Here is a 24,236-nt window from a genome sequence, read left to right on the forward strand (position 1 = left end):
ACTAAACAGCGAGGTCATCAGTTAGATATATGTACTGAAGCGGCCTGCTAAGTGAAAAATGAATGCAAGGACAGTTGCAAATTTCCATAGTTGCCTCTTACCATGAGCCAAAAATCAAAAATAATTCACTGGTTACAAGACAAATTCATGCAGATAAAAATTGGCTTTGAATCTATTGAAAGCAGAGAAATAACAGTAATCATGATGTACTACTGTAATATTGCTATGCATTTGCAAATCTGCATTATTGAGATTCCTAGCATATTATACAAAGATTCTATGCTCTTTTCATTTCCCAACACAATATCAAATATAAGCTGCCAGTCTTACTCTAAAAATGAACTTCACTTATTGCCATCTCACTACAGTTTCTTTCATGTAACAGTTTTCTGGTATGGTTATCCTCTTGCTAAATCTAACAGTAATATTTTTTTGACATTTGCATTCACTAGCAACAGCTAAATATCCTTGTGATAACAACATTACACCCGAGACAGTGCAAAGAAACTATCTGCAAAACATGCATACTTGCTACAATACAATGTTTTAGATGTATTACAAAATCATCTATAAAAAGGGTGCAATTCATCAAAATATCCACAGTTATGGATATATTAATCTAATTTTAAAACTTCACATATTGCTCTTCCAGAAGTACTTCTGAATTTACTGGTCAAATACTCACTTTCCATTCCCCAGTCACTCAACAGGCAGGTTGCAACAAAGACATGGCACATCTAAGACTTACCAAATACTTCCATAAAAGAGATAAGCCACTTTTCCAGTGTATTTTATAATGCTGAATAATTTAATACCAAACACTATGTGGTTATCTGATAGAAGAAACGCAACCACCAAATAGTTTACATAATGGTCGTATGAATTTGAAATAAGTCCTCCCTATATTGCAGTGCCACCTATTTACCCTTTAGCTATCCATATGAATGTATATGTCATTCTGGAATTCATTTTGTGTCTTCTTCTTACTTGTAAACTGAAAACGTACATAATTTCTCTCCTTCCATATTTTTATTCTGTCATAAATAGTGGTGCTTCAGGCACATTTCAGTTGGTTTTAAATCCTTTGCAAATCTAAATCTATGTGAGATATCTCTGTTACAGACTTCGTTAAATCTCACCCAATGTGTAAAACCATCATTAACTGGAGTACAATAAGTTTCATGTGTGTATCTACTACAGAATTTCCAGATAATTTAGAACCTTTGTACCCTGCTAAATCTCTTAAATGTTCCTGATTTTCTCATTATTAATGCTGATTAGTACACATTTATACCATTTCCTACTGTCATTGCTTTATACTGCTTTGTGTGGACTCTGTTATCAAAGAAAATATATGTTCATCTGTTTTTCATCATGACATGTATACTTCTCTCAAGCAATTAATATCGTAATTCACACAAGTTACATATTATTTTTATTTATACCAACACATTTATTCATACATTATTAACAAATGCTAATGATTTTTTAAGGAAAAAGACCTTTCTTTTATGTATCTTGCAGAATGTTCCTCACCCTTTCTTCAACAGCTACTTTTCGTGATTTCCAGACAAACTCGCAAACAGCAATCACACAAGCAACACCCATGCCACCCATCAGCACAACAAAAACACCTCCAACATTGGCCAGTCCAAGCTCGTTTGCTGTGCTGCTGCTCTTGGAGGTGTCATCCTAAGGAACAACATAAAAACTGATATAATAGAACTCATAATTTTGGATAAAAGAGGATAAACAGTGTATAAATTTGGATCTTCACATTTAATGACTTTCTGACAGGTAAAAATTACACATAGTAGGACAGCTGGAACTTTACGTGTACATTTTTTTGTAATATGATAAAGTGAACTTTTGTATGATGTAACAGTTAATGCATCATATTCATCAAGAAAATTTTATAACTCAATTGAGAAAAATGTTGACGTCACAAAGAGACAAGGGAGCTGGCTATCACTTATCTTCAGGAGGTGAAACTCAAGGTGCGGGTATAATGCAGGCACTTTAATGTGGGATTTGGCCAAGAGAATAAACAAATGAGAAATTATACTGTCATGAGGAGGAAAGAGTTTAGGGGGAACAAGTCCCACTTTCCCCTCATAGGGCTGGGAGTCTATACCAGTGATTTGTGCTGCTGTGAAAGCACTGGTGTGAGGTCAAAGCAATTGCCAATCCTTTCTGTTGTTGTAGGAGTCATACTCCAATTCTGTGATGAATGAGGACTAGTTCTTTACTCAGTTCAAAATACAAAAACAACAATGAATGCATGGTAGAAAGCAAAGTGGAGTACACAAAGCATCCAGTAAATGGTGTCAAGCAATTGTTTGTCGGAATTGAGTTGTGTCCTAAATGAGGTAGAACTGGGCTGAACCCAGACCAGTATCATACACAACCGTAGTTCAAAACAACCCCACCTCAAGCTGCTATGTTCAAGTGTTCGCATAATAATAAAATCATTTGAAAAGAAAACAACAGGTCTGAGAGCTAAACATCCCTTCAGAGAGGAAAGAGAGACTGGCTGGGGAAGTTGGAAAACAAGGACAGCAATTTAGATAGGGTCTAACCAGCATTTTTGTCCATTTGGGATTTAAAAAAAAATTGGAAGACCTACGTTAAAAATAAATAAATAAATAAATAAAATAAATTGAACAGTGAAATTGCATGGTATGATTGACACTTCTGAGATAATTATTTTGTTTCTGATTTTACTACTTCTTTCATTCAACAGCATTTGATATCATAAAAATTCCGTTTTTAAATACTTGAAGCTTAATCTTAAAATAAGATTACATTTCTGACATTTTCCCAGTTTCATTATTTTTACACTACTTGAATTCATCAGACAATGATTCTGATTATATAGCACTTAAGGAAATATTTGGTTTTTTATGCTCACAATTTTGAAGTAACATTGTGGGCTTTCTTATTCCTTTCAGCAGTTTTTTATTTCCAAGAGCATGTTCAATTAATCTTTTATAGTTAATGTCAAGAAGGAGATGACACAAACTAAAGTTCATGAGCTAGAAACGTTCATAAAATTAATAATAAGTTTGCAGTTATACCATAGATATTCAATTTATTATAATGACTGTGCAACAAATTACAGTGTAAATGTTTGCTATTACATACTCGACATGTCCCACCACCACGTTTTTCTTTCCACCAGCGTGTTTTCAGTATGTGCAACTTTCCTTCTTCTTGCAACTTCAAAATAGCTCCACTTATAGCAGTGCGATATGGAGAATCTGCAATTAAATTGAAATTGTATGTTTCGAATTCTCTATTTTAACAAAGAGTGATGGCAATGAAAACAATCAATTAGTGACAAAATTATTTAATTTGGTAGATAACAAACCTATTCACCAAGTGGTGGCAGAACACACACATAAATGGCAGTTGTATCTGGCAAGCTTTTGGAACCAGTGGCTCCTTCTTCAGGTAGAAGGGTTGATGGGGAAGGAAGAGATGTGAAGGAAAAGGACGGGAGAGGTATAGGAAAAGGGGTAGTTTTCGGGAAAGTCATGAAGAACTGCGGGGCAGGGGAGACTTACCATAAGGGATGAGAAGGAAAGACTGATTGTTGGGGACTGCATCAGATGAGATTTGAAAACCTGAGAGCTTAAGTGAGGAAGACAGCATAACATGCATGCAGAGATTACTGCTTAAACATCATGCATGAGTTAATAAGAGTGAAATGCTAAGTGCATTGTACATAACAGAGATGGAAGGGGGTGGTGGTGAAAAATAGACTGGTAGGACAATGAAAGATGTAGAAAACTAAAACAGAGTGAAGGAAAGAGTAGTTACAGTGAAGAAACACTGAGATGGAAGAAATCAATGTAAATTAAGGCCAGGTTGGTGGTGAGAACAAAGGAGGTGTTGTAGTACTAGTTCCCACCTGGGGACTTCTGAGAAACTGGTGTCTTGGGGAAGAATCCAAATGGCGTTTGTGGTGAAACAGGCACCATGGTCACGATTGTCATGTTGTAGAGCATGCTCTGCAACAGGATATTGTGAGTTGCCAGTATACACCCTCTGCCTATGCCCATTCATCCTAATTCTTCTGTTGGGAGAGTTAATTTGGAGTTGGAACGGCTGCTTGGGTCGGGTGCGGGGGTTCATATTGGTGTGGTTCCTGTTGATTATCTCAGTAGGTGGGACTATACCAGGCACGGCCTACATCTCAACAGGAAAGGGAAGGGGAAACTGGCTGGGGTAATAGCAGGAAATTTAAGGGGGGGAGGCACTGCCATGAATGGTAAAATACCAGTGGTTACAGGTGTTGGAGCAGCACCTTTTTTAGGATAGGTAAGACAGAAAGATGTCAAGTTCTACGAGAGGTCAGGATTGAAACAAATCTTCAGTTTAGGAAAGAAATTAAACAGCACAATTCTAGCACATTGGATCACCAATCACAGCTATCAATTATAAATTTTCACCAATCACCAGAAATTTTATCTCCACCAAGTTGTATCTCAGTCCTAGGTAATTGCATTGATGAATTAAAGTCACCCAACCCAGTTGACATAATCTGCCTCTCTGAACACCGTGTGACCACTGGTATAGGAACTAGGCCTAAGCACAATGAGAAACTCAGACAGGAGAGTACTGCAAATGTTAGAATAAGGAAAGGTTCTCATAAAAGTATAATTAAAAATAATGTAAGTATATTTCATCAAAATATTGGGAGTTTAAAGAATAAAGTAGATGAGCTTCTGGTTTGTTTAGAAGATTTAGAAGCTGAGAATGAAATAGATATACTATGCCTGTCTGAGCATCACATTGTTACTGATATGGATAAGGTAAATGTAAGTGGATATAAGCTCTCTGCACATGTAATGAGAGAAAATATGGAGAAAGGAGGAGTTGCCATATATGTCAAAAGTTATCATTGTGCAAAAAGTATAGAAACAAAAAAGTTTTGTGTAGAGAAACATATAGAAGCATGTGCCTGTGAGCTTAAATTAAATAAAGGCACATTTATAATTGTAACTGTATATAGGTCCCCATCAGGAAATTTTCATCTATTTCTGAAAAATTTGGACTCCTTGTTGTGCTATCTGTCAGACAGGGGGAAGCAAATTATTATTTGTGGGGACTTCAATGTAGATTCTCTGAAAGAGGGTAATAGGAAAAATGACCTTGAAGTATTACTCGGTTCTTTCAATTTGACACCCGTTATTGATTTTCCTACTCGGGTGGTAAAGGATAGCAGCTCACTGATAGATAACTTCTTTATAGACCAAGATAAGTTTAATCAGATAAATGCTCAGCCTGTTGAGAATGGTCTTTCTGATCATGGTGCACAGCTAGTTACAATATATGACATAGCTCCATTCAGCAATACTAAACAGTCCTCCAAAGTAGTACGTCCAGTCAACGATTTAACAATTGCAAATTTCAGGGAAAGCCTACAGCAGTTAGACTGGGATGAGGTGTACCGAGAACCTGATGCCAATTTAAAATATAATTTATTTCATGACATTTTTGTAAATGCATTTGAAAACTGTTTCCCCAAGAAAATAGTTAAATGTACTCGTAAGAAACCTTGTAACAAACCATGGCTTACTAAGGGTATACAAATATCTTGTAACTGGAAAAGGGAAATGTATCTGACAGCAAGAAAGAGTAGTGACCCAGAAACTATCAAAAATTATAAAAACTACTGTGTTATATTAAGAAAAGTTATTAAAAAATCCAGGAGTATGTGTATCATGTCTGAAATCAGCAACTCTGATAATAAAATTAAAACAATTTGGAATATTATTAAAAGAGAAACAGGTCAACCAAGAGCAGAGGAAGACAGTATTACCATCAAATTGAATGAAAACTTTACGAACAAAAAGTCAGAAGTTGAAAATATTTTTAATAATCATTTTCTAAATGTTGTGGATATAGTTGGATCCAGGTGTTCATTAGAAGATGCTAGGCTGTTAATGGAAGAGGCCATACCTATGCAATTTGATACAACTGAAATCTCACCCACTTCTCCCTCTGAAATTAGGAAAATAATAAACTTGCTTAAAAGCAAAAACTCACATGGAATTGATGGCATTTCCAGCAAAATACTAAAAGCTTGTTCTCAACAGATAACTAAGATTCTCAGCCACCTGTGTAATAGCTCCCTAGAACAGGGCATTTTCCCTGATAGACTGAAATATGCTATTGTTATACCTTTGCATAAAAAGGGGGATAGATCTGATGTCAACAATTACCGTCCAATCTCCCTTCTAACAGCTTTATCCAAAATTTTTGAGAAAGTAATGTATTCAAGAGTAGCTTCACATATCTGTAAAAATGAAGTACTAACAAAATGTCAGTTTGGTTTCCAGAAAGGCTTTTCAACAGAAAATGCCATATATGCTTTCACCAGTCAAATTTTGAATGATCTGAATAACCGAACACCACCCATTGGGATTTTTTGTGATCTCTCAAAGGCTTTTGATTGTGTAAATCATGAAATTCTGCTAGACAAGCTCAAGTATTGTGGCATGAGTGGGACAGTGCACAAATGGTTTAATTCGTACCTAACTGGAAGAGTGCAGAAAGTTGAAATAAGTAGTTCTCGTAACATGCAAAGATCAGCACATTCCTCAAACTGGGGAACTATCAAGAATGGGGTTCCACAAGGGTCAGTCTTGGGTCCTTTGTTGTTCTTATTATATATTAATGACTTGCCATTCTACACTCCTGGAAATTGAAATAAGAACACCGTGAAATCATTGTCCCAGGAAGGGGAAACTTTATTGACACATTCCTGGGGTCAGATACATCACATGATCACACTGACAGAACCACAGGCACATAGACACAGGCAACAGAGCATGCACAATGTCAGCACTAGTACAGTGTATATCCACCTTTCGCAGCAATGCAGGCTGCTATTCTCCCATGGAGACGATCGTAGAGATGCTGGATGTAGTCCTGTGGAACGGCTTGCCATGCCATTTCCACCTGGCGCCTCAGTTGGACCAGCGTTCGTGCTGGACGTGCAGACCGCGTGAGACGACGCTTCATCCAGTCCCAAACATGCTCAATGGGGGACAGATCCGGAGATCTTGCTGGCCAGGGTAGTTGACTTACACCTTCTAGAGCACGTTGGGTGGCATGGGATACATGCGGACGTGCATTGTCCTGTTGGAACAGCACGTTCCCTTGCCGGTCTAGGAATGGTAGAACGATGGGTTCGACGATCACCAGTGGTGTACGGCCAGTGTAGGAGATCGCTCCCCACACCATGATGCCGGGTGTTGGCCCTGTGTGCCTCGGTCGTATGCAGTCCTGATTGTGGCGCTCACCTGCATGGCGCCAAACACGCATACGACCATCATTGGCACCAAGGCAGAAGCAACTCTCATCGCTGAAGACGACACGTCTCCATTCGTCCCTCCATTCACGCCTGTCGCGACACCACTGGAGGCGGGCTGCACGATGTTGGGGCGTGAGCGGAAGACGGCCTAACGGTGTGCGGGACCGTAGCCCAGCTTCATGGAGACGGTTGCGAATGGTCCTCGCCGATACCCCAGGAGCAACAGTGTCCCTAATTTGCTGGGAAGTGGCGGTGCGGTCCCCTACGGCACTGCGTAGGATCCTACGGTCTTGACGTGCATCCGTGCGTCGCTGCGGTCCGGTCCCAGGTCGACGGGCACGTGCACCTTCCGCCGACCACTGGCGACAACATCGATGTACTGTGGAGACCTCACGCCCCACGTGTTGAGCAATTCGGCGGTACGTCCACCCGGCCTCCCGCATGCCCACTATACGCCCTCGCTCAAAGTCCGTCAACTGCACATACGGTTCATGTCCACGCTGTCGCGGCATGCTACCAGTGTTAAAGACTGCGATGGAGCTCCGTATGCCACGGCAAACTGGCTGACACTGACGGCGGCGGTGCACAAATGCTGCGCAGCTAGCGCCATTCGACGGCCAACACCGCGGTTCCTGGTGTGTCCACTGTGCCGTGCGTGTGATCATTGCTTGTACAGCCCTCTCGCAGTGTCCGGAGCAAGTATGGTGGGTCTGACACACCGGTGTCAATGTGTTCTTTTTTCCATTTCCAGGAGTGTATATTCATGAAGAGGCAAAGTTAGTTCTCTTTGCTGATGATACAAGTATAGTAATCACACCTGACAAACAAGAATTAACTGATGAAATTGTCAATACTGTCTTTCAGAAAATTACTAAGTGGTTCCTTGTAAATGGACTCTCACTGAATTTTGATAAGACACAGTACATACAGTTCCGTATAGTGAATGGTATGACGCCATTAATAAATATAGACCTTAATCAGAAGCATATAGCTAAGGTAGAATATTGCAAATTTTTAGGTGTGTCCATTGATGAGAGATTAAATTGGAAGAAAAACATTGATGATCTGCTGAAACGTTTGAGTTCAGCTACTTATGCAATAAGGGTCATTGCAAATTTTGGTGATAAACATCTTAGTAAATTAGCTTACTACGCCTATTTTCACTCATTGCTTTCATATGGCATCATATTTTGGGGTAATTCATCACTGAGGAATAAAGTATTTATTGCACAAAAGTGTGTAATCAGAATAATAGCTGGAGTCCACCCAAGATCATCCTGCAGACATTTATTTAAGGATCTAGGGATATTCACAGTAGCTTCTCAGTATATATACTCTCTTATGAAATTTGTTATTAACAACCAAACCCAATTCAAAAGTAATAGCAGTGTGCATAACTACAATACTAGGAGAAAGGATGATCTTCACTATTCAAGATTAAATCTAACTTTGGCACAGAAAGGGGTGAATTATACTGGCACTAAAGTCTTTGGTCACTTACCAAATAGTATCAAAAGTCTGACAGATAACCAACAAGTATTTAAGAAGAAATTAAAAGAATTTCTGAATGACAACTCCTTCTACTCCATAGAGGAATTTTTAGATATAAATTAAGAAAAAATATATATATAAAAAAAATAAAAGAATAAATAAAAAAAATTAAAATAAAAAATAAAGAAAAACAAAAAAACACAATAAAATAAAGTTGTTATATTAACTTAAGTATGTTGTTAAATTAACCTAATTATGTCATGTATTGGAAAATTCGACTCGTTCCACATCATTACGAAATATCGTATTCATGATCCATGGAACTAGTATTAATCTAATCTAATCTAATCTTTGGTGGTAGTCATGTTTATTTAACAGCTGGTATATGACATGTGTCTTTTTGCAAGTGGCTCTCCCTTTGACAGTACCGTCAAACGGGGTGATTTCGAATGGTTTTGTCATTATTTTGATTGTAACTTTCGTATTTATTGTTAGATTAAATTGATTGTTATGGAAGTGGTAGGGTATATGTGTAACGAATAAAATACCCCAGAACTAGAAAGTGTATGTGTAGGTAGATTTATCTGAGGCAGTTAAATAAAGTGTCCGAAGTCACCCCATGGATTGGGGTGACTTCGGACATATGTGATTTTTAAATCTCTGTTCGAAGTTACAGTATATAGAGGGCGAATTCGGACAGTTACCGCCTTTTTTTAAATTTTATGTGCTTTTTATTTGATTTTGGTGACATTTTACACATTTTAAGGTAGCCCTTTGTTACAAATAAGTAATATGGAATGATATAATGAATTTTATACATTACAGATAAGTTCTGCATGAGCTCGTTTAATATTTTCGCTTAAGCGAACAGAAAGGTCTTCTGACTGTCGTTTGAGGAATAAATGCAACCATTTTTCTCCTGGCAAATTATTATGAAATTTCTTCTCTTTTCGGCAGATTTATCAAGGTAGCCTTTAACTAAATATCTAATATCCAGTTTAGTGAAGGGAAATCCCCAATGTGCAGCCGTCAAGATACCTTGCTTCAACATTTCTTCTTCTTCTTTATTTAGCACTGGCTGTCCTCCCATTTTTTTTGGATGTGCTTTCTGCACTTTATTTTGTAGGGTTGATTTAGGTATACCATACAAATCACACGCTTTTCCGTATGATAATTTACCACTCTGAATATCACGAACAGCTTTACCTAAAAGTTCCGGGTCATAATTACACCATACTGTAGCACCTCTCCTGTTCTTATACATTCTTGGCATTGTCTGAAATCACCCCACACAGTACACAGTTTTACAAAAACTGTCATTATTTTATAACCTTGCCCGAGAAACTCAACAAACTTTTACAGAAATTGTCTCAATGCTGTTAGCTACTGAACGTGTCGACAATTACAGTTACAATAACTTCCTGCTCGGCGCAACAATAGAAAGTTTCCACTTTACGATAATGCATGGATTTTTAACACTGAGACTGTTCGTCAGTTATTCACCTAGGGAAACCATTGACGCAAAATAAAAGTTGTCAAAAGCGATAAATGCAATCTTGCGCTTAAAATAACTGGTGCACGGACGTTAAAATAAGTAACTCTTTGTTTCTATGCAGTGGCAAAGAGCAAATAAGCCATACTGTGCGAATTCGCCCCGGTGTCCAAAATCATTGATGGTATATGTTTTGCCAGTTACAGGGCTATTATAGGTGGTGGTAGGAAGGTGCATAAGGAAAGTCTTGCAGTGGGGGCGGTCACAGTCTGGGAGATGGGTGCAAAAGGAGCATAGGAACTGACAAGAATATTGAGATTGGGAGGGCAACGGAAAGCTATTCTAGGTGTCAAAATGTAAGATGGCATCCTTTCCCTCCCATACAGCCTTGGCATCCAAGGGAAACACATTTGTTTGGACGCAGACTCATTACAGCAATACACCATCATTTTCACTTCAATCTTCACTGCACATAATTACCCCACCAGCCTAATTAAAAAGCAGATTTCCTGGGCCACCACATCCGATCCTGACACTGCCGATCCCCCCAAAAAACAACTTTGGAGCACACCACTGCTGACATTCCTGGTCTGGAATGTGTTAATCAGCATTATCGACAGGGCCATGACGTCCTACAATCATGGCGTGAAATGAGATCCATTCTGTCTGAAAATTTGACCACCACACCTAGAATAGCTTTCCATCACCCTCCCAATCTCCACAAATATTCTTGTCAGACCCTATGCTTCTTCTGCACCCATTTCCCTACCCTATGGCTCCAACCCCTGGGACCATACCCACTGCAAGACATGCCCTATGCACCCTCCTACCAACCCCTGTAACAGCCCTTTAACTGGTAAATCATATACTATCAAAGGGAGAGCCACCTGAGAAACGACACATGTAATATACCTGCTGTTATACAACAATGTACGGCCTTTTACATCGGCATGACTACCACCAAATTATCAATTAGGATGAACGGGCATAGGCAGAGGGTGTATACTGGCAACTCACAATATCCTGTTGCAGAGCATGCTCTACAATACGACAATCATGACCTTGGTGCCCGTTTCATCACACACGCCATCTGGATTCTTCCCCAAGACACCAGTTTCTCAGAAGTAGGCAGGTGGGAACTAGCTCTACAACACGTCCTTTGTTCTCGCCACCCACCTGGCCTTAATTTACATTAATTTCTTCTGTCTCAGCATTTCTTCACTGTAACTACTCTTTGCTTCACTCCGTTTTAGTTTTCTACATCTTTCATTGTCTCACCAAACTATTTTTCACCGCCCCCCTTCCACCTCTGTTACGTACAATATACTTAGCTGTTCACTATTATTAACTCATGTATGATGTTTAAGCAGTAATCTCTGTCTGCATGTTATGCTGTCTTCCACCCTTAAGCTCTCAGGTTTTCAAATCTTGTTCAATGCAGTCCCCAACAATCAGTCTCTCCTTCTCATCATGTATGGTAAGTCTCCCCTGACCTGCGGTTCTGGGTGACTTTCCCAAATCTACACCCTTTCCTAATCTCTCTAGTCCTTTCCCTTCACCCCTCTCTTCCTTCCCCTTCAACCCTTCTGCCTGAAGAAGGGGCCACTGGCTCCGAAAGCTTGCCAATAACAATCGTCTTTTATGTTATTGTTCTGCTGCTGCTTGGTTAATAGATTTTTTATCTACCCAGTTAAATAAAAGGGTGATGACAGTATACTGTGCCTATAAAAAAGTGAAAGAAACTGATGGTATTACACTATAAGATTAGTAGTATACCTCCAGAGCCTGCCAAATCATTCTAATATCTAAGGGCTATGAAAAAATAAAACATGGTACAAGCAAGTTAAATAAGTGATTGGTAGGGTCACTAGAATACTCTGATTTGGAGAGAGGATTCACAAAAAGTGTGATATACCAGTAATCAAAATGCATACAAGATATTAATATGACATATTCTAAAGTACCCCATCAGTGTTTGGAATTCCTATCTACTAGGTATGACAGCAGACATTAAAGGTATTCAAGAACTGTTAGGATCATAAAAGGTTTGTATATTTCATATCATGGAATAATTTAAATGCTCAGGGAATTTAAAAGAGAATCTTTTAAAGAATGGGATTATTCAACGAAGTCTAGCCAACAGTTCTGTTGCTTCTGTTATGTATGCTGCATAAGTGCCACAGGAGTAATGTAAGAGAGATTAGGAAACATACTGTTGCATACACTCCATATGCAAATGTAACAGGACAGTAAACTGATAATATTCATATGCAGTACCCTTCATCATACATTGTACAATGTCTTGTTGTGTATAAATGAATCTGTGCCAAATATGTTGTGTTCCCACATCCCACCTCAGATAAATGATGCACAAGCAATTTGAAGAATGATGTCACATTTGACCATGCCATTACATTAGATGCAGACAAAAGGGGTACACAGATTCTTCCCCAGTAAGGGGGGTGGGGTGGGGGGATGGGAAGGGGGGATGGAGCTGGGTAGTGGCTTTTAAAAATGCCACTGGGAACGGCAACCCCATCATATACACGGGTGTGGTTCTCTGCGAAATAGGAGAAGTATTGTCCCAACATTGGCTGGATAAAGGGCACCAGTAAGGAAGGATGTAAGTTGTATGTAGTATCATAGGTTACCAGTATTGCCAGAGCTGGTGCCTCGTAGCTTCTTGTGGGTGCTGTGGCTTTGAACATTGCCACCAGTGAAGAATCTTTGGACTGCTGACCAGTTGGGAGTGCCAGGATGGTGTTATAAGTGGCGATCACCAGGGTGTCAGTCTCTACTGCTACTTCTACTTCTACATGTAGTTCTGTGCTTCTAGTGAGAGTTCTGTGTTGCTAGTTGGTGCCGAACATTACTCCAAGTTGTTGACAGTTAGCTCTACTGGCAAACATTCAGTGCATATAGATGCATGCCCAGTGTCAGACTTCTGCTTATTGTTAGTCACTAACAAGTTGTCAACAATATAGCAGTTCTTCAGAATAAGTTGAGTGCATTACATTTATTCAAACTGCATTTGTGTCAAATAATCTTTTGCTTGCCTGTAAAGATTCCTATGGCAATAGATTATTTGCCACCTTCCACACATTTGTCATTAGCGACAAGGGCATTACGGTTGCCAACGTACAACACAGCATTGCAGTTGTGATGATGTTTATGGGGTGCCCAACTGCGCGCTAATCAGCACCCATAGAAGGCCCAATTTTTACACCGTGCAATTTTTAACACAGTCCAATCTAGCCACTCTCACAAATGGTGATGATGAAATGATGAGGACAACACAAACACCCAGTCCCTGGGCAGGGAAAATCCCCAACCCAGCTGGGAATCAAACCCGGGACCCCGTGATCCAGAGGTAGCAATGGTAGTCACTGGACCACGAGCTGCGGACATACAACACAGCACTGCAGTATTAAACTGGAATGCATTCTTATCATTTCTCTGCATATAGGTAGTCATCTGATAACAAACATAGGATATGTTATTGTACAATAAGGAACAGCAGCTATTATCACATTAACTGTGCCTTCCTTTAAGAAGATTTCACTAGATCTCTTTACTGACTTCACTGACAAGACAAAGGACAATTTAAATTTATATGTATACATATAACAGGTACACATATATCAGATATTTTAATCACATAGTAAAATGATTTAACATAATTGTTGTGACAGTACCATGAGATTTAAAAGTGCCGCTACGTCAGTACGCGAACACGGCGATAGAGGCGCTCCGCAGCTCGGCCGAGCGCGGGAGCGCCACCTGGCTATGAACGGCGACGGCCGCATGTCACGGCACGGCAGACGAATGACAGATACGGAGTTAATAGCATGTAACCCGCTATTGTTTCTACTTTTGTATATCCACGCAATTTATTAGTGATTAAAGGTTATAACACTTTTTGGCGACGAGGTCGGATATTTTTTTTCCTGTGTTGTGGAATTGTGTGTTCGTGTCGGGGCAGACATGGAACAGCTTATGCAAGCGCTCATTGAACAACAAACACAGCTGACGGCTGCTATTCAGGCACAACAAACACAGCTGACGGCTGCTATTCAGGCGTTGTCGACGTCGCTTACTCATCGTCTGTCTTCCTCTTCTCAGCCTCCATTCCCTCCTTACGACGAGGCCGCTGAAGACTGGGAGGATTATGAGAAGCGTTTGCGGCAACACTTCTTGGTTTTCAGCATTGTCGACGCTCCTATGTGTAAGTCGTTATTTCTATCTTGGATTTCCCCACGGATCTATCAGCTGCTATCTCATTTAGCCCCTCTGCGGGAACCTGCCTCTCTGTCCTTCCAAGAAATGTGTGACTTATTGTCTAACTATTACCGAAAAAACACCCACGTCGTTGCCGCCCGCGTGGCGTTCTACCGGTGTCGTAAACAGCTCCATCAATCTTACCGGGCTTGGGCGGCGGAACTACACGGTCTGAGTAGGAAATGTCAGTTTGTCACGGACACTCATCATGAGTCTTATGCTGATTCAATGGTTCGGGACGCTATTCTACGGCTTGCTCCTGATAAAGAAGTTCGGCAACGTGCCTTACAACTGCCAAACCCGTCGGAAGTTCTCAGCATCGCTCAATCTTTTGAAGTGTCTCACACTGCTGGTGCGCAAATAGACGCGTGGTGTCATGTGGGCACTGTACAGACCACTTTCGACATGGAGAATTTGCCTGATTCCCAGGGGAACGATGATGTGGCGGCGGTCCACTCGCGTCAACAACGTCGCGTTGGGCCGCCACGCTCGCTGCGAAAACAGCAACCACAGAAGCAGGTTCGTTCCGCACTTCCTTCTTGTCCACGTTGTTTCGTACAGCATGACAGGGCCGCGTGTCCAAAACGTTGGGCCACGTGTAATTCATGTAGGAAAAAAGGCCACATTGCTTCTGTGTGTCAGTCCCCTAAAGTTCCTATCGACGAGGACGAGGCATCGGACATGGATGTTAACTGTGTGCTTTCTCAAACAAATAAGTTGTTTGTTACTGTTCGTGTTCTGGATAAAGACATTCGCATGCAAGTGGACACTGGCTCTGCAGTAACTCTCATTAATTCTCGCACGTATTTGGAGTTGGGCTCCCCTCCCTTGTCTCCCGTTACGCGAAATCTGCGAATTTATAATAAGCAGAAAATCCCTATCGATGGCCAGTTTGATGCTTCCACTGCCTACAAGTCTGTTGTTAGGCCCCTCACGTTTTATGTGGTGGATCATGCGGGCACGGAAAACCTGTTCGGTTATGATGCTTTCCAGTTGTTCGGGTTCTCCACTGATGATGATGTGCACCTCATATCTGAGGACATTCCATATCAACAGCTGGATGGATTGTGTTCTGAATTCTCGTCCGTGTTCTCTGCTGGACTGGGTCGTGCCAAGGATTTTGAAGCCCACATTACTCTTAAACCTACAGCTCGCCCTAAGTTTTTCCGGGCACGCCCTATTCCGATGGCATTGCATGCACCTGTCAAGGCTGAGATAGACAGGTTAACAGCTTCAGGGATTCTCCTTCCTGTTACCTCCAGCGAATGGGCATCGCCAATCGTGGTGGTTTCTAAACCAAACGGAAGTCTGCGATTGTGTGGTGATTTTAAAGCCACCGTCAACGCTCAGAGCCTGATTGACACTTATCCTCTTCCCCGTCCTGAGGAGTTATTTACCAAGCTCAGTGGGGGCCAGGTCTTTCCCAAACTTGACTTATCAGAGGCGTACCATCAGTTGCCGTTGGATGCGTCTTCCAAGGAATTTCTCGTCATCAACACTCCTTGTGGGTTGTATCAGTACCAGCGGTTACCATTTGGTGTAGCTAGCACGCCGGCCATTTTTTAGCGGTGTTTGGAACAGCTCACGGCTTCCGTTCCCGGCTGCATCAACTACCTGGATGACATTGTTGTCACGGGGGCCTCCACTGAGGAGCACTTTCACAATTTGCGTTCACTGTTTCGGGTTCTGCATTCGGCTGGGTTGAAGTGCAATCTGGACAAGTCACAGTTCTTCCAACCCTCCATTGTTTATCTTGGTTTCCACTTGTCCCGTGAGGGTATACGTCCTCTACGACAGCAAGTTGCAGCCATTACCGCTCTACCCCGGCTGTCTACAGTCAAAGAACTTCAGGCGTTTCTAGGCAAGATTGCGTATTATCACAAATTCATTCCATCCGCGGCGGCGGTAGCTCATCCTCTGCATCAGCTGTTACGCAAAAACGTTCCTTTCTGTTGGTCCGATGAGTGTGAGCAGGCTTTTCTCCGCCTGAAGGCACATTTGCAGTCAGCGCCTTGTCTTGCCACATTCCGTCCGGGTCAGCACTTGGTCCTGGCGACTGACGCGTCACAGTATGGCCTAGGGGCTGTTCTCGCCCATCGGTATGAGGATGGGTCAGAACGACCCATCGCCTATGCTTCCAAGACCCTCAACGATGCCCAACGGCATTACTCTCAAATCGAAAAGGAGGCGCTCGCTATCATTTATACTCAAAAAGGTACTGGCTCTGCAGTAACTCTCATTAATTCTCGCACGTATTTGGAGTTGGGCTCCCCTCCCTTGTCTCCCGTTACGTGAAATCTGCAATCAGACTGCTGGTCTCTCTGTTCAGCCCATCAGCGTCGCTTCCGGATAAGGCAGCTCACCGCCTGCAACGTTGGGCCTTATACTTGTCTCGTTTTCACTATGAGATTCACTATCGCCCCACGGCCCAGCACGCCAACGCTGACGCGTTGTTGCGTTTGCCGATGGGCCCCGTCCCGGTTTTCGATCGAGATGAACTACTGTTTCCACACTGATGAGGAAGAACGTCGTGCGGTCGAGGGTTTTCCACTTACAGGTTCGCAGGTCGCGTCGGCTACTGCGCGGGACCTGGTCCTGTGTCAGGTGATCGGTTTTGTTCAACAGGGTTGGCGGGACAGGACCAAGGGCCGGGCATCGGATCCCCTTCGCAACTACCATGCCTTGCGCCTTCGTCTGTCTGTTCATGAGGGTGTTGTTCTTCTGGCCACGGATGGTGCATCTCCACGGGTCATGGTGCCAGCCTCTCTTCGCAAAGATGTTCTCAAGCTATTGCATGAAGGCCATTGGGGGATTTCTCGGACTAAGTCCCTGGCCCGCAGGCATGTTTATTGACCCGGTATTGATTCGGACATCGCCCACATGGTCGCTGCGTGTGGTCAGTGTGCTCAACAACTGGCTGCAACCTGTACAATGCCCTCTCCGTGGCTTGATCCAGCACGCTGACTTTGTGGGCCCCTTCCTTGGCACTTATTGGCTACTGTTGATTGATGCCTTCTCGAAGTTTCCGTTTGTTGTTCGATGTCCGTCGCCCACCACTGTGGTGACGACGCTGGCTTTGTCCAAAATATTTGTGCTAGAAGGTCTTCCATCCACGATTGTCACGGACAATGGCCCTCAGTTCTCTTCGCAGGCCTTCCATGATTTTTGTACTGGACAAGGGATTCATCATATTACAGCACCTTCCTTCCATCCGCAATCGAATGGGGAGGTCGAGCGCCTTGTCCGCACTTTCAAAAGCCAGATGAAAAAATTCCTTAGTGATTTTTCCACAGATGACGCTCTGTTGCAATTTCTGAGTTCTTATTGCTTCACGCCTCTGGGTGATCGCAGCCCTGCTGAACTCTTGCATGGCCGCCAACCGCGCACTCTACTGCACCTGCTTCACCCTTTCAGGCCTTCTACTGTGTCCCCTAGTGCGGGAAAATACTCGGTGGGCGCCGACGTGTGGGCACGAGGGTATGGATCTCGCCCTAAATGGATTCCAGGGGTGGTCCAGGCTCTTCGCGGCCGCCGGCTTTGTGAAATACGTACGGACGACGGCATGGTTGTTCGCCATTACGACCAGATGCACCCACGAGTGGTGGCCATGCCGGTGCCACCGCTCCTTCTTTCACCTCCACCAGCCCGAGAAGCCAGTCCTGTCGCTGCTGCCGATCTTCCGTGCGTGTTGCTGCAGTCGACGTCGCTACCGCTTCCGAGTACGCCGGAACCGGCCCCAGTCGCGATGCTGCCTTCTCCGGGACTTATCTCGCTGGAGCACACCCCCAGGTCCACGACACCTATGGATGCTGCTCCGGAGTTTTCACCGATCATCTCGTCCAGGAGACATTTTCCACGCGCAAGCTTCCATCCTGGACATTTTCGACCATACTCTCATATTTCTCTGCGGGCCCTTCCAAGAGGCCATGGATGTCTCCGCACTGTCCGTGTCTCCAAGGAAGTGAGTGTTTTTTTTTCAAGGGGGGAAAAGTGTTGTGACAGTGCCACGAGATTTAAAAGTGCCGCTACGTCAGTATGCAAACACGGCGATAGAGGCGCTCTGCAGTTGGGCCGAGTGCGGGAGCGCCACCTGGCTATGAACGGCGCCGGCTGCATGTCACGGCACGGCAGTCGAATGACAGATACAGAGTTAATAGCATGTAACCCGCTATTGTTTCTACTTTTGTATATCGACGCAATTTATTAGTGATTAAAGGTTATAACAGTAATATTTACACTCATGATAGCATTCAACAGATACCAAGCAGGCTACCTATGAAATGTACTCACTGTCATCCCAGACCAGAAATCCAGTACATTCTGGACATTCGTCTTCAGACATGTATTAGTCATGTTTATGAGAATGCATAATTCCGACTCCCCGAGAAGTCTTAACATGGCTGCACACGGATCTCCCACTGGAAAGATTGTCTTTATAGACTAGCACATTCAGGCTACTGCATGCAGCCTACCTCCTCAAATTAAGCCAAAAACACCTCCACAGTCATCTCCTCAATCCTCAAGCCATTGTCACTTCAATATGCTTGTCATTTTGTGTATGCTCTTCTATCACACCAAAATTATCCATCCAGTGATATCTGCTGCAATTACGAATTCATGTCTCACTCTCAAATTGTGTCTTGTGGGATACATCCTCTTCCCAACTACATCAGCACTTCTGTGCTTTAAGTACAGACTGCTTTTACAATCTTCTTTTTTTTCTGTTATGATTTCATTGCTTTCTCTTGTTGTCCCCTGGTATTCACCATTTTCCCATTTATATATATTTCTTGTTACTATTTTTAATATTTTATGTCATTTGGTTTTCCTGAGTTCATTTTTCCATTTCTTGCTTTCTTACTAACTGTTCATTTTCTGGCTTATCTCAGGTAACTGCTTGTTCTCTTCTTCTTAATCCTGTGTACGAATAACCTCTATCTATCCTGTCTATAAGAACCCTCTCTGTATTTCTGTACTGCTGTTCTGCTACCTTCTCCTTCCTACTCTTTGCAATCTCCCATAGCCTTTCTCTCTCCAGTCCTTAATTACTACCAACAACATGAACCACAATGTAACACCAACAGGATCTCTCTCTCTCTCTCTCTCTCTCTCTCTCTCTCTCCCTCTCCCCCCCCCCCCCCTTCCCTCCCTGTGTATACGCATGCATGTGTGTGTGGGGGGGGGGGGGCATGCACATGCAGAAGTGTGACTGAAAATAGTTACAGGCACTTTGTGTCCAATCACCACCACCCTTTATCTGTTTCAAGTATCATTTATTGTAGATGACAACACTTTGATCCAGACTTTCCTTGGACTTATTTTGAACTCCTGTGGTTATAATGTCATTACAAATTTTATCGAGTTACTGGTTTTTGCATGAGCTTCTCTTCAGACTGTTTAGCTATGTTACTACAACAGCTGTGCTTGCATTTGAACTGGGAGATAGCGATCACCACATGTACTTGCTTGAAAGTGTTCCAGTAAATACATTCTGCATAGTTAGAAAATTGGTGATGAGATCAAATGGCATCAAGAATAGATGTGGAACAGCAATAACAGCATTGACACAAGCTATTGTAACAACAGAAGAAGCAACTGGAACAACAGAAGAAGCAATAGCAACATCAGAAGCAGCAGGAACAGTGTTAGAAGAACCACAAGGAGCTGATGGACGCAACACATGCAAATCAGGTACACTAATCCTTCTGGGTATGTCTGGTGCCTAGGTTCCCAGTTTTGTTGCAATCTAGAAGTAAACTAATGGTTTATGGTACGAGGGGCGTTTGAACAGTCTGTGCAAAAATAAAAACTACTTATGTGTTTGGGGTAAACGTTTTTTATTTTTTGACATAGTGTGGGTAAGCTACTACAAACAGCATAGTGAATGCATTATTGTGGCCAAGATAGACACGAAGCCCACACCTGCTACAGTAGTACAAGTTTATATGCCAACTAGCTCTGCAGATGATGAAGAAATTGATGAAGTGTATGATGAGATAAAAGAAATTATTCAGGTAGTGAAGGGAGATGAAAATTTAATAGTCATGGGTGACTGGAATTCAAGAGTAGGAAAAGGGAGAGAAGGAAACATAGTAGGTGAATATGGATTGGGGGTAATAAATGAAAGAGGAAGCCGCCTGGTAGAATTCTGTGCAGAGCATAACTTAATCGTAGCTAACAATTGGTTCAAGAACCATGAAAGAAGGTTGTATACATGGAAGAACCCTGGAGATACTAAAAGGTATCAGATAGATTATATAATGATAAGACAGAGATTTAGGAACCAGGTTTTAAATTGTAAGACATTTCCAGGGGCAGATGTGGACTCAAACCACAATCTATTGGTTATGAACTGCAGATTAAAACTGAAGAAACTGCAAAAGGTGGGAATTTAAGGAGATGGGACCTGTATGAACTGAAAGAACCAGAGGTTGTACAGAGTTTCAGGGAGACCATAAGGGAACAATTGACAGGAATGGAGGAAACAAATACAGTAGAAGAAGAATGGGTAGCTTTGAGGGATGAAATAGTGAAGGCAGCAGAGGATCAAGTAGGTAAAAAGACGAGGGCTAGTAGAAACCCTTGGGTAACAGAAGAAATACTGAATTCAATATAAAAATGCAGTAAATGAAGCAGGCAAAAAGGAATACAAACGTCTCAAAAATGATATCGACAGGAAGTGCAAAATGGCTAAGCAGGGATGGCTAGAGGACAAATGTACGGATGTAGAGGTTTATCTCACTAGGGGTAAGATAGATACTGCCTACAGGAAAAGTAAAGAGACCTTTGGAGAAAAGAGAACCACTTGCACGAATATCAAGAGCTCAGATGGAAACCCAGTTCTAAGCTAAGAAGGGAAAGCAGAAAGGTGGAAGGAGTATATAGAGGGTCTATACAAGGGCGAAGTACTTGAGGACAATATTATGGAAATGGAAGAGGATGTAGATGAAGATGAAATGGGAGATATGATACTGCGTGAAGAGTTTCACAGAGCATTGACAGACTTGAGTCGAAACAAGGCCCCCAGAGTACATAACATTCCATTAGAACTACTGACAGCCTTGGGAGAGCCAGTCCTGACAAAACTCTAACGTCTGGTGAGCAAGATGTATGAGACAGGCGAAATACCCTCAGACTTCAAGAAGAATATAACAATTCCAATCCCAAAGAAAGCAGGTGTTGACAGATGTGAAAATTACCGAACTATCAGTTTAATAAGTCACAGCTGCAAAATACATACACGAATTCTTTACAGAAGAATGGAAAAACTGGTAGAAGCCGAACTTGGGGAAGATCAGTTTGGATTCCGTAGAAATGTTGGAATATGTGAGGCAATACTGACCCTACGACTTATCTTAGAAGCAAGATTAAGGAAAGGCAAACCTACATTTCCAGCATTTGTAGACTTAGAGAAAGCTTTTGACAATGTTGATTGGAATACTCTCTTTCAAATTCTGAAGATGGCAGGGATAAAATACAGGGAGTGAAAGGCTATTTACAATTTGTACAGAAAGCAGATGGCAGTTATAAGAGTCAAGGGCCATGAAAGGGAAGCAGTGGTTGGGAAGGGAGTGAGACACGGTTGTAGCCTTTCCCTGATGTTATTCAATCTGTATATTGAGCAGGCAATGAAGGAAACAAAATAAAAATTTGGAGTAGGTATTAAAATCTATGGAGAAGAAATAAAAACTTTGAGGTTCGCTGATGACATTGTAATTCTGTCAGAGACAGCAAGGGACTTGGAAGAGCAGTTAAACGAAATGGACAGTGTCTTGAAAGGAGGATATTAAGATGAACATCAACAAAAGCAAAAGGAGGATAATGGAATGTAGTCGAATTAAGTCGGGCGATGCTGAGGGAATTAGATTAGGAAATGAGACACTTAAAGTAGTAAAGGAGTTTTGCTATTTGGGGTGCAAAATAACTGATGATGGTTGAAGTAGAGAGGATATAAAATGTTGACTGGCAATAGCAAGGAAAGCGTTTCTGAAGAAGAAAAATTTGTTAACATTGAGTATAGATTTAAATGTCAGGAAGTCATTTCTTAAAGTATTTGTATGGAGTGTAGCCATGTATGGAAGTGAAACTTGGACGATACATAGTTTAGACAAGAAGAGAATAGAAGCTTTCGAAATGTGGTGCTACAGAAGAATGCTGAAGATTAGATGGGTAGATCACATAACTAATGAGGAGGTATTGAATAGAATTGGGGAGAAGAGGAGCTTGTGGCACAACTTGACTAGAAGAAGGGATCGGTTGGTAGTACATGTTCTAAGACATCGAGGGATCACAAATTTAGCACTGGAGGGCAGTGTGGAGAGTGAAAATGATAGAGGGAGACCAAGAGATGAATACACTAAGCAGATTCAGAAGGATGTAGGCTGCAGTAGGTACTGGGAGATGAAGAAGCTTGCACAGGATAGAGTAGCATGGAGAGCAGCATCAAACCAGTCTCAGGACTGAAGACGACAACAACAACAGTCTCCTTTTAGACTTATACACTTTGTCCAACAGTGTTCTAATTTGTTGATCCCTTCCAAATAATAGGAATTGTCCAAGTCTGGAAAATAGCTATTAGTTGCTGCAATCACCTCCTCATTTGAATAAAATCTTTGTCCCACCAGCCATTTCTTCAAATTGGGGAACAAATAGTAGTTCGAGGGACACAATTCTGGAGAATAGGGGGGATGTGAAACAAATTGGAATCTTATTTCCAATAATTTTGCGACCACAATTGCTGAGGTGTGTGCTGGTGCATTATCGTGATGGAAAAGGACTTATTTGCAGTCCAATCGCTGGAGTTTTTCTTGCAGCTCGGTTTTCAGACTGTCCAATAACAATGAATAATATGCACCTGTTATAGTTTTACCCTTTTCCAGATCGTCCCTTGTGAATTCCAACAGACAGTCGCCATAACCTTTCCAGCCGAAGGAATGGTCTTCGCCTTGTTTGGTGCAGATTCTCCCTTGGTAACCTGTTGTTTAGATTGTTGTTTGGTCTCAGGACTATAGTAATGTACCCATGTTTCATCCACAGTGACGAAACAACGCTTAAAGTCCTGCGGATTCTTCAAATGGTTCAAATGGCTCTGAGCCCTATGGGACTTAACATCTGAGGGCATCAGTTCCTTAGGACTTAGAACTACTCAAACCTAACTAACCGAAGGACATCACACACATCCATGCCCGAGGCAGGATTCAAACCTGCGACCGTAGCAGTCGCGTGGTTCCGGACTGAAGCGCCTAGAACTGCTCGGCCAGAGTGGCCGGCTGCGGATTCTTCCTGAACAGCTGCAAACAATCCTTGCAACACTTCACACGATTCCGTTTTGGGTCAAGCGTGAGCAATCGTGGAACCCATCTTGTGGATAGCTTTTTCATGTCCAAATGTTTATGCAAAATATTATGTACCCATTCATTCGAGATGCCCACAGCACTAGCAATCTCACGCACCTTAACTCTTCTGTCATCCATCACCATATCATGGATTTTATCAATGATTTCTGGAGTCATAACCTCCACGGGCGTCCAGAACGTTCAGCATCACTTGTGCCCATATGGCCACTCCGAAAATTTTGAAACCACTTAGAAACTGTTCGAATTGAAGGTGCAGAATCACCGTAATGTTGATCAAGCTTCTCTTTAGTCCCCT

At 42.1% G+C, this 24,236-nt stretch overlaps 1 protein-coding gene across 1 annotated transcript in view; it reads right to left on the reverse strand.

Annotated features, from left to right (window-relative positions):
- The window catches only part of LOC126249735 (glutamate receptor ionotropic, kainate 2), a 222,570-nt gene that overhangs the window by 15,149 nt on the left and 183,185 nt on the right, over positions 1-24,236 (reverse strand). Inside the window, exons 16-17 of the mRNA XM_049951412.1 lie at positions 3,145-3,260; positions 1,537-1,692 (exon numbers count right to left, since the gene is read on the reverse strand). Coding sequence (XP_049807369.1) covers positions 1,537-1,692; positions 3,145-3,260 — 272 coding nt within the window. The remainder of the gene's footprint in view (positions 1-1,536; positions 1,693-3,144; positions 3,261-24,236) is intronic.

This window comes from Schistocerca nitens, chromosome 3 (assembly GCF_023898315.1).
Source record: "Schistocerca nitens isolate TAMUIC-IGC-003100 chromosome 3, iqSchNite1.1, whole genome shotgun sequence".
In the NCBI taxonomy this organism is placed as follows: domain Eukaryota; kingdom Metazoa; phylum Arthropoda; class Insecta; order Orthoptera; family Acrididae; genus Schistocerca; species Schistocerca nitens.